Raw genomic sequence first — 14,558 nt, 5'->3', positions numbered from 1 at the left:
GGACGAATTCTGCTCTCTATGAATGTCGAGGAACTTGTAATCGACCTCTGAACGTTTTCGCGGATGGTAAGCGGATCTGCACATAACTGGTAGTTACTTATTTTTCATTATCGCTGTGAACAAAGACAACAATGGTGGCGTTCGATTCATGGTTAGTGTTCGATTGCGGATGGGGTGGTTACGTCATTTCCCGTGATTTCGATGGCACCAAATGTCAAGCACAGAATACAATGCATCATGATGTGCATACAATGCTCTCACTCACTTACCATTGGTCTTTGTTGTAACTGACGTCCAAGCCCAGCGATCATAAAGTTGGACTGAATCCATGTAAAAGGGCCAACATTTTTAATCCCGCCACGGAACGATTTTGTTGACTGTGACTAAAAACGACAAAATTAAGGAAATGGTCACCAATATACGCGTCTTTATATTATGAGTAGTGTCTCGGCGATCTGTTAAAGAAATTCAAATTCAACTTTTTGGGGGTGACAAGGGCAATGTCCCTACGTCTGTTATGTAACTTAGGCAATAGGCATCCAGCTGTTGAACCGCGGTGATCTTTACCCAGAGCGGCCTGTGATTGAAGTCGCGTTATTATGACAGCTCTGTTACACTCTGGCCGTTGACGAAGGAAGATAAGCGATTGAGCTCCAAATTCAGCAATATTTCACAATCGTTGTTTACTGAATTCGTGATTGCGATATTATACAACATGCATATTAGGCTATTCATATGTACCAGCACACACACCTTTGCTTGAAGCATTAATGTGCCGACTACTTGTGACGGAAATCGCCTCCCAGAGTCCAGCTCCACAGTTCAGTTATCAATGTGCTGGCGCTAAGATGTTGTCCCAGGGTTTGTCGTCCAGCCGGTCGTCGGATTATTTATAGTACTGCATGGCCATCCAGTGATTCTCGCTGTTATTCGACTGCAGTCCGCCCGATCTTTCGTTTGACCACTCGGTCACAGGACCTCGATAAGCGGGAGTCCTGATTTACAGGTCACAGTTGCACTCATTCTATCATTCGGCGATATTGGTCTATCGGTCCGGTCCATAGTTTATCTTCGCTCTCAGTTCTATTGTCACGGGTCACCCAGGTGATCCTCAGCTCGGTCACCCGTTCAGCTTCGATCACTGTGCCAGGACGCCGGTGAGTCACCTCTCAAACAACCCAGACAGACAGAGGATTACTGCTGCAATCAGCTGCCGCGCAATCATCCGGCAGACATACCCGGGCTGATAGGCCGGCGCTGGATAACCGATACACCCACCTGTTGGTTTTGTCAATCCACCCCACCGCCTCCGCCCCCGCCCCGCGCCGCCGCCCGGCGCCCGGCGCCCGGCGCCCACCCACCTGGTCCAACTGCGGCTGCGCAGTGCGCATGTCTGCTGAGGGCGGGGGCGGCCTGGACCGCTGCTGCTGCTGCCGTCTTCTGCTGCGGTGTGCGCTGGCCGTCAGCTGTTCGAGTCGACCGGCGGCGGCGGCGGGCGGCGGCGCAGTCAGTTGCACGCTGTCTTCGGTGGGTGCATGGCACGGCAGTGACGCGGCGGCGGCGCGGCACGAGGAGGTGGTGTCAGTGTGGTGCTGTGGTGGTCGGGGAAAACGCAGATTTCGGCATTTGGTGTGAGGGCGTTTTGGAGGTGGTGAGCACTTCGCCCTGAACTGCGAACGGATTTGTGCAACATATCTCGCACCTTACTTAGACAGTTTGTGATGCATCTTGTCACCTAAGCATTGAAGACGTAGTGATTAAATGCTTGCCACCGTGCCGTAACCTCCTGCGAGTGACTGTCGACCTCTGACTGACTGCATCTCCTCCTACCGTCCACCATGAAGATCAGCTACGTGACGTGTCGGATCCAGTTTCTGAACGACGTCGACCCGTTCGGGTACAGTGCCGGTCTGGAGCCCACCCGGCCTCCCTCCTATGTGTTCAACACGCGCCTGCCGCTGGGGAACCAGCTGCCCAGCGTGCACCGTCAGCTCATGGCGCCACAGAAGGTGAGCCGAGGGCTGGAGAGGGAGATCAAGGTGGTGAAGATGGAGCGGTCATGGGCTAGGCTGGAGGGTTATAGGGGGATGAGAGGACAGCCCGGAGGGCGACTGAAACAAGTCGCAGGCTGCCGGGCTGTACCGGCTGCACTCTGGGGAGGATGAATTCGAACAGTATCTGGTTTTAAAGTTGTGAATTTTTTTTCGGATTTTTTTATTGATAAACGTCAACATTGAAGAACCCACCAGATATAAATGGTTACTTTTTGTTTGCTTATTCATGCTTCGGCAAAGGAGACTTGCATATCAGCCACACCCTTCAGTGCAAATCAGCTGATGTCAGTTTTCCTCAAAGCCTGTCGAACGGACACCGTTGACAGATCGTATCTGTCTGATACAAGGAGGGGCTGCCGACCGACCTGTACCCATTCAGGGAGGCCCCCTCACGATCTGTGGTATATGGGGGCTCGGTAACCGGTCAGAATCACTGGGGAGCGGCTGACCGAGCCTGTACACACGCCCCCTTCTCCGAATTGGGTCGACGATCCGTCTACTTTCCATGGGAGTTGGCCCTCACGGCTGAGTCATGTCCAGAGCGCAGATATCTGTTGCAGCAGATGATCCTATCTCTGTTGTGTTGCAACAATATGGGATCGATTTGCGTCATCAGCTCTGTATGCATGTAGTTGTATGCACCTATGTAGCTTTCGACTGTCTTCCGTAATATTTATATTCGAGTGAAGGTTTGGATTACTATTGTTTACGTCATCGCCTTCTGGTTTTCTAAGGCGAAACGCCAGAGAAAAGGTCTCCAAAATGCTGCCTGTACTCGATCTTCATGGCTAGTAACGTGTGTGCGTGAGGAACTGCCATCTTAATTAACGGATAACGAAGCATGCATATTACTCTGATATGGCGGTTAAAGCAGCGAACTAAGTTGGTCTGGTTAGCTCCACCGGTCCATGGTCGGAATAAGTCTCATTTGTACGGAATATGAGTTGCCCGGCGAAAACCTGAAGCGCATGATTTTCACCGCGCCAGCTGAGCAGTTGGGCCGTTTCACGTTTCCGTGTCTCAGTTCACCCTTTCCACTGAGGCCGAGAGATCTGGGTTAGTCTGTCACCCGCAGTCGGATGATCCTAATTCCTGACAGCGCTTTGATCCAGCTCAGCGATGCACCGACCGCTGCTCCAGTTGTGTGCAAAAAGAATAACGGAGACGTTCAGACCCTTTGATGTTGATGACGGCAATAGTTCGATCGGCTTATGATAGCTGTGATACGTAACCGGGTTTGTAAAGGGGGCAGGTGAACTAGTTTTTATATTATACCGGTGTCCGGTACGACTTGATGTGATGCTGCTAATTTTGAGCTTTGCTATATCCTTGTGGCCTCGTTGTGGCAAAGGTAAAATCAGTTTTAGCGTGAGCATGACCGCTTTCTGGGTGGGTATTCCGTTCCGTTCTCATAACACCTAGTCGTTCCGCTACCGTTCCTCTACTTTTACTTCCGGCATTTTCTGAGCAGTCCATAGTTTGGATTCCTTTTTTTTTGCTCCTAAATCGGGCGACCTGTTCTTCACTCTGAGTTCGATAATGTGATTGCCATCACAATGAGGTTGAGGAGGTTCCGAGTCTTGTCAAAATGCTACTGTCGCACGATTGACACTCATAATGCCACGTTTCCTGTGCTTCCGATGCCTTTTTGATACAACCGATAACGCCTCTTCATTGCATTTCTCAAGTCTTATAACAGGGGTGACCAGCAGCGTTGATTCCCGATAAGCTTAGTCGCCCATAAAAACACAGTTTGTCTCCCGTTTTTGTTTGTTTCTTTCCTGGACATGTGTCGCGCGCCCCCGAAGCGTGCGACACTGATGTCAGAATTCGTCCTGGCCGCTACTGGTCCCGTTCGTGGTAAGGTAAGCCGATATACTGGACAGCTATATCAGGAAAAAGGACGGGGAGCTCCATGTGTCCACTTGGAGACAGCAATTTGCCCTTCTCCGTAGAACTAGGGAGGTTGGCAGGACGTGACATTGTCTTTTTAGAGGCATAATAAACTCGTTAAGGTATAGATAGTGCCGTTGACTATATTGGGCCATTCTGATTTGCCTCGTTCTGAAATATTATGTGAGGTCTGAGGCGACGATGAAACTCGTCTCTCTCTCTCTCTCTCTCTCTCTCTCTCTCTCTCTCTCTCTCTCTCTCTCTAATATTTCAGACTATTAAAAGTTTAATTTGGTCGTTGGCAGTGACAGTCCTTATAACGATGAAAAAAGCGTCCCATAACTCAAAAAGCTCAGGCACTCATTTTCAAAACAGACCCTCCTTTCTCGCGTAACTCACCGTTCAATGAATGCTCAGTACCGCTCAGTCATGGCACTGCAGGCGCCTTCGCTGCGAAAATAAACGCACCTCCCGCCCCAGCTCTCAGTACCGCCTGCCAAATGATACAACCGGCGGCGGTGGCCGACGGCTCAGGAAGTGACCGGCAGCTGCACGTGCCACGTAGTACTGTCGCTACCGACGCAATCGACGTTGCTACCGACGCCGGTCAGTTGGGTGGTAACGTCAGGCGCGGGGGAGATATCGCCACAGGCTGTGGTGGAGGTACGGGTCTGCTTTGTGCTCTGGTTTCAGCGTAAATATTGGATCAGTCAGTAGAGGTGCTGTGACGCATTGACAGCTGGGCTGGCCGAGACATGGACTGTGTCGGGGCTGGTGTTGATTGCAATTAGCAGGCGCAGGCATTCGTCTGTTTCTAGCTATTACATTCTTCTTAACAATGCAGCATCGTGCTCGAAAGGCTTTATAGCTGCTTAGCAACGAGCCATAAGCGGTCATCCCACATCAGAGTACCGAATTCATCAAAAGCATTGTTTTGCTGGTCTATGGCACTTGAACGTTATAAAGTTAGCGTTAGAGCTATCAAAAAGACCATTCATAATGGTCTATGTCATTTCCGTTTCACGAATCAAGGTGAGTTCCCGGCATCGTTAGCTATTTCCGACCAATTACCGAATTTCTGTCGGCGATTACGATCGCTGGCGTGTGCCGGCCCGTCGCGCGGTGTTCAATCTAATCATTAACCCGTTTGTCATGCAACGACGGACCATTTTTGTGTCTGATGGCTGCATAAACTGTTTTTGTGAGGATCATGAAGCGGCGCCCAGCGCTGTGGGACGACGCCACAGGTCCAGTTTGGACCGAGTTCTAGTCGTGATCGCGTGAGGACAGAACGACGGCGGCAAGACTCTGGGTGCGACCGACCGCCCACCCGACACTAAGGGCGGCTGATTAGGGTGATGGTGCTTGATGACGCCTGATGGCGGCTGATGACACCTGATGGCGGCTGATGACGTCTGATGAGATGACACCTGATAAAGTCTGATTAAGTATGATGACGCTGACCGCTCCCCAGTTCTGACGACGTCTGATTCCATGCCTAGGTAGCAGACCCAATACTGCTTTTTGTGCAGCACGCCGCAAAACATAAGCGAGGCGGAATAATTACGGGCAGTTGCGAATCTAGTGAATGCGCAATGTTGGTTGACCGGATCGTCGTTTGCTGGGAGAACAGTCGACCGGAGTGCTGTTCACGGGCACCTGCGGTGACTGCGGTAGCTGCGGTAGATCGCAGGCTGAAAGTCCCGCCCACTTGTGTATACGTCATCACGCGTTCGTCTGCGGCGGCTGTGTCAATTTTGCGCCCAAGTTACACGAATGCGCAACTGCCGCGCCACTTTGTATGACAAATGGTTCCTGCGGCCGCTGCGGTCGGATCGTTTCGACCGCAGGAGACGCAGGCGACCGCAGCCGACCGCAGCCGTATGACGTCACACCACCCGCCCCATCCCCACTTTCTGTGACGTCATTACCCGGCTGACCGCCGAGCCGCAGCTACCGCAGCTACCGCAGGTGCCCGTGAACAGCACTCAGGCTTTACCATGCACCCTCCGAGCGACCTTCGTGACTCATTCATTCGTGACTCGTGTGTCCGTGACTCGTGAATGGCGTGGGGACTGTGCACTGTGCACCAGGTCAATAGCTCATGCACACAATGTGCACGATGATCGGTCTTACCTCATTGGTTGGACATGTCGCGCTGTTGTCTGTCGAATCGTTTCGAGTGTTTGATCAACGTCAAGTCCCGAGGCTTTTCGCGTCTTGACACTTTCGCCACCGCGGGCCGAGCTCGACTCGTAGCCGTTGAGTCATGGAGTCGTTGAGTCATGAGTCATGAGATGCAGCCTGCAGGTGCAGGTACTCGGCGCGGTATCAGCCAACGGTCGACGGTGGCGTGCTTTTCAACTGTGAGAGACGACACGTGGCTCAAGGATGCTTCGCACGGACGAATAAGTAACCACTCTCTGATGATATGAGGTGTCATGTGTCTAGCGTTTCTGTTAGTTCTTTTGGATATTTATGGATACATTTGCAGGAGATGCCAGACTGTTTTCCGACTGTCACATCAGTTCGTGAAGGATATTTTATGGTAATCTAAGTCTGGCACGCCTTTAGCTCTGAGCTCTCACCTTTATTAAGCTTGTCACATTGTACGACATGCTAATTGATGGACTCATTTATCAATCACCCATGCTCACAGTCTAGCATTTCGCACATGCTTGTCTCGATTACATGCCCATCAATTTTACCCTGGTAATTACATTCTAATCACATCCTAGCCCATGCAGTGATGTCGCATGGCAACCAGCGCCCTGCTGTATACGTTATTCAGCCAGTGACGTTAAACACGGCAGGCTGCTCTGTTTGGGACCGTTCACTGCCTCCGAGCCTGCTGAACAGATAGCTGGATCTCCGTTAGTAACAGTGATCACATGATCACACGACGGATGCAGGCTGCGTTTTTAGGATTCAGCTGATCGCTCTGATGTCAGGAGGGTTGAGATGGGTGCGGCTAATTGTGGGCTACGCTTTTGCGAAACTGCCAAGTTTGGCAGCCCAACTCGACCAAAGCGAGATACCACAATCAGCCGCACCCCACCCTGTATTAGGCCGCCGTGCCAAGCCGACGCATGCTGTGACGTCACTGGGTAGGAGAAGATAGCGTACCAACTCAGACCGACTCAGATAGACTCAGAACGACTCAAACTGACTCAGACCGACTCAACCGACTCAAATCGATTCCGATCGACTCAGGCAGACTCAGACAGACTCAGGCAGACTCAAACCGACTCAGGCAGACTCAAACTGACTCGACCGACTCAAACCGATTCAGATCGACTCAAGACTCAGAACGACTCAAACTGACTCAGACCGACTCAACCAACTCAAAGCGATTCCGATCGACTCAGACAGACTCAGAACGACTCAGGCAGACTCAAACTGACTCAGGCAGACTCAAACTGACTCGACCGACTCAAACTGACTCAGACCGACTCAACCAACTCAAATCGATTCCAATCGACTCAGACAGGCTCCAAACGACTCAGACAGACTCAGGCAGACTCAAACCGACTCAAGCAGACTCAAACTGACTCGACCGACTCAAACCGATTTAGATCGACTCAGACCGACTCAGATAGACTCAGAACGACTCAAACTGACTCAGACCGACTCAACCGACTCAAATCGATTCCAATCGACTCAGACAGACTCGGAACGACTCAGACAGACTCAGGGAGACTCAAACTAACTCGACCAACTTAAACCGATTCAGACCGACTCAGACCGACTCAGGTAGACTCAGAACGACTCAAACTGACTCAGACCGACTCAACCGACTCAGATCGATTCCGATCGACTCAGACAGACTCAATCGGACTCAGTCAGACTCCAACCGACTCAGGCAGACTCAAACTGACTCGACCAACTCAATCCGATTCAGATCGACTCTGACCGACTCAGCTAGACTCAAAACGACTCAAACTGACTCAGACCGAATCAACCGACTCAAATCGATTCCGATCGGCTCAGACAGACTCACAGACTGTCTGAGCCGTTCTGAGTCTGCGTCGATCGGAATCGATTTGAGTCGGATGTGTAGGTCTGAGTCAGTTTGAGTCGATCTGAGTCGATCTGAATCGGTTTGAGTCGGTCGAGTCATTCTGAGTCTGCCTGAGTCGGTTTGAGTCTGCCTGAGTCTGTCTGAGTCGTTCTGAGTCTGTCTGAGTCGATTTGAGTCGGTTGAGTCGGTCTGAGTCGTTCCGAGTCCATCTGAGTCTATCTGAATCGGTTTGAGTCGGTCGAGTCAGTTTGAGTCTGCCTGAATCGGTTTGAGTCTGCCTGAGTCCGCCTGAGTCTGTCAGAGTCGATCGGAATCGATTTGAGTCGGTTGAGTCGGTCTGAGTCAGTTTGAGTCTTTCTGAGTCTATCTGAGTCGGTCTGAGCCGATCTGAATAAGTAGAGTCTGCCTTAGTCGGTTTGAGTCTGCCTGAGTCTGTCTGAGTCGTTCTGAGTCTGTCTGAGTCGATCAGAATCGATTTGAGTCGATCGGAATCGATTTGAGTCGATCGGAATCGATTTGAGTCGATCGGTATCGATTTGAGTCGGTTGAGTCGGTCTGAGTTAGTTTGAGTAGGTCTGAGTCGATCTGAATCAGTTTGAGTCGGTCGAGTCAGTTTGAGCCTGCCTGAGTCGGTTTGAGTCTGTCTGAGTCGCTCTGAGTCTGTCTGAGTCGATCGGAATCTATTTGAGTCGGTTGAGTCGGTCTGAGTCAGTCCGAGTCGTTCTGAGTCGGTCTGAGTCGATCTGAATCGGTTTGAGTCGGCCAAGTCAGTTTGAGTCTGCCTGAGTCGGTCTGAGTCTATCTGAGTCTCAGTCGATACTGATAGCGTGGTCACAGCGCGCTTCGGCTTGGCACGGCGGCCCAATACAGGCGTTCTAGGCGTATTTCGCTTTGGTCGAGTTGGGCTGCCAAACTTGGCAGTTTCGCAAAAGCGTAGCCCACAATTAGCCGCACCCGGTTGAGATTTGTTCCGTGAATCAAGGTTATGTGGCTGGCGACTGTTGCTCGGATATCGTGAGTGTGCTAGTGACGTCAATGTGAGCTATCATTTGAACGTTGATCGTTTGGAGTTTAGTCAAAAGGGGTTCATATTCGATGCAGATACGATTGTATCTTGCTGATGGATTAGCACCAAGCACAAACAGCAATTCTATCGTTGAGAGATTGGGACCCCCGGTTATTCGCGCGGGTTAGTTCAAAGGGTCTTCAGCGGAGGATCGCACAGACGCTCAGCTTTGTCACGACGTCAGAAGTGGGCGCATCGGGAGGCGCCACTTGCATACTGACGGACTGTGAGGTCCGACAAAACAGTGATGACACCAGTTTGCCTACGGGATTGACAGGAGAGCAGAGCTTATGGCTCCAATTATTATATCCAAAACGGGCAGGTGACAAAAAAATCAATTCTTTTAATGAAATGATGAAAACCTTATTCATATGAGTCACGACTTTTAATCGATGTAACTCGTGTACGTTTTCTAACGCCCCCAGCCTCACTGATCGCACTGATCATGATCCCGACACGTCGTCATGTCAAATCGTCGTCATGTCATCATTGCCAATCCATCTGGGAACCGTGGAGCGATGCAAACAACCTTGGTCCCTTGTGTCAGAATAAACAGCCTCTGGCTCGCCCCGAACCACCCGATCCCGCAATGTCGTCAGAGACCGTTCCAGGAACCGACAGAAAACAAATTCCACAAATGTGAGAAGGTCAGGGTTGGGTCGGTGGAGGTACGGTTTCCCCCTATCGTCACGGGTTTGGTTTACTTTGGCGGTGCTGTGTGAGCCCACACCGGTCCGACATGCCCCGTTGGCCGGTGGGATGCTCCGGAATTCTCCGGACAGATTGTCCGGGAAGCTCTGTCTGTCTGGGGTCTGTCAGAGCGAGTATCCGCAGTATGCCGAGTGACCGCCGCCGCCGCTCCCCGCCGGGCCAGTGATGTGTGCGACCCGACGTCGCCCGCCGTGGGGTGTCCTCGGTGAACCGTGAACGGAGGACCACCGGACACCCCAGCGGGTCAGCGGCCGTCTGCTTCCTCTCTCGCTGGAATGGACTGCTGACTCGTGACCCGACGATCTATCTCAGTTTCTATTACATGTTGCTCAGTTTCTATCGACTATCCCAGTTTCATTGCTCCAGTCCTTTAGGACACGTTTCTCGAGACAACGTCGATGCACCACAGTCACAGACTTTAGAAATGCGGTAAATGAATGGGCGTTGAAGTGCAACTAATTTTACACTACCAGGGTGCCATTGATCACGGAATGCCTTGCATCCTAGGGCGTTTCGATCACGGAATGTCACGCCGCCCGGGGCTCCCTATTCACGGAACCCGCGACTCCACCTCGGGCCGTGAATGCCGTCCCGTCTGCCCTTGACGGCCAGCTGGGGGCTGATTCACGGGACAGCTCGGTACGGTGCGGAGAGCCGGCAGGCGGGCTAGACCGGTGAACCGGACCGGACCGGACAGAACAGAAAGACATGCAGCCAGACAGTCGCGGAGAAAATCGACTGCGATAAGAACTGAGAACTGGCTCTTATTGGCGTGTTTAAGGGCGTTTGATTTGACGTTTGTTCGGTTTGATGAATATGACCGTTTTTGCTGGATTCTGTTAGGTTCCTTCTTCCTACAATCCTGTATGAATAATTATTTCGTAAGCTGATCTGCATTTGCTCTATTCTCCCTTGTTTCCCTATTTTCGGACCACCGACCTGACTTATCTCGTCTGTTCACTGCTCTGATCAGGCCCAATCTGTTCCTGCTCGCCTAGCTGTCCGTGACCTCTCAACTTTCCTCTTAGCTCCGTCCTTCGGTGTCCGTTTGGTTTGATTGTCCGATCACGCCCCCGCCGCGCCGCCTGTGGTCGTTACTGCCGCCGTGATATCACGACCCGCACGACCTGTGATCAACATAACTCCTTCCAGACGGCCGGCCGGCGGTGTGAGGCGATCAACGCTTAGTGGTCGGCTGGATGCAACAATTATTATTAAATGGCGCTCTCAAACCTTCATTCGTCCAAACGATCCCAGCAGAACCTCGAGCCAACGGCTGACACTGTGTACTTCATTCCGCGTAGGACGACCCAGTGGCAAGACGACTAGCCTGACCTTCTGGTGGCAGTGGGGTGCCATGCAGCACGGTCGGTCACCCCAGTCAGCCTGCTCGTCCCTGCACGTTTACAGTCACATCATTACCCGCCCCCACACCACCTCTGATGGCCTCTGGTATCGTCTGCCCTCCACCGCCCCTTCTCAGACACACCTGGGTGAAAGACCGGGGAGAGACAGACAGACAAACCTGAGGTATGATCTGCAGGCCAGCCAGTGTGCCTTCTGTGCCGATGCACGATTACGCCTATTGCAAAGGGTTGTTGTGCTGGAGGGCCGCGGGGGATAAGATAGCATCGCTCCTGCCCTCTATGTCTGGGAGCAGACTGACAGGCAAACGATATTAGACAAAGGGTCAACGACAGAATACGGATAGACAGATGGACAGACGGACGGACGGACGGACTGTCAGGCGGACTGACAGACGGGCAGACGGGCAGACTGACGGACAGACAGACAGATGGACAAACTGTTGCTAGTAGGCTCACATGTAGACGGACAGGCGGAAAGACGATCATAATGACAGAATTTCAAAAGGCGAATGAACTTCCATAAATCATATGCAGGTTGTCCAACGGATATGTCTGCAGACAGGGAAGTGGCAAATTACATAAAGATTTATTGTAAGCGGGCATTTTTCGTGTTTCTCGCTACTCCATCTCCCGTGATCGCGTGCTCTGGACTCTCGGGCCCTCACATCTAAACCACAGATCCACTGCGGGTTTATCGCTGAGATTGTATCGCGGAGGAGCGGACCGGTAAGCCGGCGGTGGGAGGAGGCAGACTGGGAGGAGTTCATGTCCCGTCCGTTGACCTGGGACGTTATTCCGGGGCGCGGCCGGTTCGCGCCCCTCTCATCTCTGCGTCTTGCGTGTTCAGGAAAGAGATACACTGTTGCTACGAGGGAACATTGTCGCTCATTCGCCGCTTCTATCGATATGAGCCTGATTTAGATTGCAAAAAAAAAACGCATTCTTACACTGAATTACGCGGGTTCTCTGAACAAACACGCATTATCTCACTCCTAAATTGCCGTGCAATGTTGATCAAATTTGCAGCAACTCTCGTGAAGTCGTGCTGTTCATGCTGTATGCTCCACTGCAGAACATTGCGGCTGCCTTGGCGGTGTACTACGTCACTCTGACGTCACCTATGCTCCCAGACAGACAGCTGGCGTTCTGAGTCAGTTTCCTCTGGGCTGACGCCGGCTGTGTAAATGTGCCAATCACGTCTCACACTACCCTGTACTCGTGATCAGTCGGAGAAGCGGGTCTCGGTCCGCCCTGACACCGGAGCTGGCACACGCACCTGAGTGGTGCACCAGAAGGGCACCAGGTCACCAGTCAGCAGGGCACCAGGTCAACCCGTCAGTCTGACCACTACCGCTCAGTGGTGTTTTTTTTTTCTTTTCGCAGAGGAGCGCTTCTTTCCTGCACCAAGTTTTGGTTGCTAAGCAGTGAATATAAGCGCTGAATGATATCGCTGTGGATGTTGCAAGTTTCAGTACTCTGGATCTAGTGGTTGCACCGGGACGCAATTCTGAAGCTAGTTTTTTTTGGACAGTTTGGTTTTGCCCTCACCCTTGGAGACCATTGCATATTTTATCATCACTTGCACACTTTCCAATCTCACACAGACACCATTCTGATTTCTGACACGACGTCGCTGACTGTCTTCAGTCATACGCCCACTCATACGCCGAGATAAAACACACGTGCGCTCACAAACGGCCACTGCTTCTCAGCTGATCGCAGTGTGCACGTGTGTGTGGGCACAGCTGGTAGAACGGTCAGTGATCGGTGTGAATTATGACCTCGCGATGACAGACGTCCGATCGGCCCGCGCGTGCTCGGGGCTTCTCAGAGTAAGATGAGATATCGGACTAGGAAATGGATCAGATATTTGATAGAAAGACGAGACGTGGGGATGGGCACTCGAGTTAGACGCGAAACGGAGGGTGGTGAATCACAGTTCAGGCGGGCGATGAAAACGGAGGTTCGGATTTCGTAGAGAACCACGTGCGAGCTGACATATTGATGAGGACAGGGTGGATTTCCAGATATGTTGGCAACAGTTCCGAACGGAACTAAACCAAGTATGTACATACGAGTATCTCCCGTGACCTGCTGTTGACGTATGGAGACGTAATGGTGATGACTTTTGACTTCTGATGTTTCACTCTTCCGCTGTTCTGATTGCTCGGCATGACAGCTGGTCCCGACTCCACCCTGCCTCAACCCCTGGCCTAATACCACTTCCAGCTGCCACCCGTTGCCTCCACCCTTCCTGGCCCTCTAATCAGGTACGATCTCTGACCTCACGTCATCTCCTCTCTGCGTTCAGTCAGGTGATGCGCCGGTGACCGCCTCGCTTCCACCCTCGTATCCGAGTTTGTCGCTGCAGCGCCACGACTGCCGCCCCTCAGCCGCGCCACAAGAAACGCTAATGTGACGCGTGGCGCATACAAACCGGCGCGGCGACGCGCGAGTGCGACGTTTGTTTCCCGTGGCCGGCGCCGCCTCAGGTGCCGGCTCGGCACGGGGCGCCCTTCACCCAGAACCGGCGCACGGCCAGTTTTTGCCACTGTGTGCAGTGTCGCCAACAGATTGAAATCGCGGCTGTGATCCTGACCTGACCCGGCCGGCATTGACAGAGCGGGTCGCGCCTGACCCGAACGCAGAGCGCTGCTGCTCACGAAAGGACGAGCATACAATTACCACGGGGCCGAGGACAAACACTGCCCGGACGCTGTAATGGGACCGCGACAAGGATGTCACGTGTTTGTGACCGTCACAGGGTGTCCCCGTGTCACGTTTCGCGTGACGCAGCTGAGGACGTGACGTGACGCGGCAGACGACGTGACGTGACGCACCTCGGTGATGGCCGGTGTCACGGCCGGCGCGACCCTCGTCGCGGCGCTGATAACCTGCACGGACCGAGGCGTGTTTGTCCGACATAGGATTAGGCATGTTATACGGCAGGCCAGTTTTGGTATGGAGAGAGAGGAAGAGAGAGAGAGAGAGAGAGAGAGAGAGAGAGAGAGAGAGAAGAGGGAGGGAGAGGATGGGAGCTTGTGGGGCCAAGCAGAGGGATATTTGTGGGTGGCAGCCTGTGGGCGTGGTTCCCACTTTTATCTCATTTTCCACTGCTATTTTCAAAGCTGTCTGACCTTCATTGTCGAAACCAGAATTACAATGTCACATGATATACATGATTCCGTACAAGAGCAGATGGCCCGCGTCCCTGAGACTGTGCAAGATACCGAATAGCCAAATGAAGGGCAGCTGGTTTGTGATCAGTTTCCGTTTATCTAGGGCGCGGTCTGCGCGGGTGTGCCGAAGGGCGCCGACAGGGCCGGGAGGGGCTGCTGTCCGCGGATTCGAAGGCCGGCCGTTGGAGGAGTGTCTCCATTTGAAGTTTGCTGGTGATGTCAGCCTATCAGTGTCCGGTGTGTGGTCTGGCAGCTGTCGCCCCCGCC

The 14,558-nt window shown here is 52.6% G+C and overlaps 1 protein-coding gene across 3 annotated transcripts in view; it reads left to right on the top strand.

Annotated features, from left to right (window-relative positions):
* Nucleotides 1-1,435: 1,435 nt before the first annotated feature.
* LOC122371437 (FH1/FH2 domain-containing protein 3-like) overlaps nucleotides 1,436-14,558 on the top strand; it is a 67,644-nt gene continuing 54,521 nt past the window's right edge. For 2 of the 3 annotated variants that reach the window (XM_043347775.1, XM_043347782.1), the window contains exon 1: nucleotides 1,436-2,009. In XM_043347775.1, coding sequence (XP_043203710.1) covers nucleotides 1,839-2,009 — 171 coding nt within the window. In that variant the 5' untranslated portion in view covers nucleotides 1,436-1,838. The remainder of the gene's footprint in view (nucleotides 2,010-14,558) is intronic. The other variant, XR_006254736.1, reaches the window with a different exon arrangement.

Source organism: Amphibalanus amphitrite, unplaced genomic scaffold (assembly GCF_019059575.1).
Source record: "Amphibalanus amphitrite isolate SeventyFive unplaced genomic scaffold, NRLGWU_Aamphi_draft 000035F_arrow, whole genome shotgun sequence".
Taxonomy (NCBI): Eukaryota; Metazoa; Arthropoda; class Thecostraca; order Balanomorpha; family Balanidae; genus Amphibalanus; species Amphibalanus amphitrite.
The sequence above is the reverse complement of the archived record's forward strand: the minus strand, read 5'-3'. Positions and strand labels throughout refer to the sequence as shown.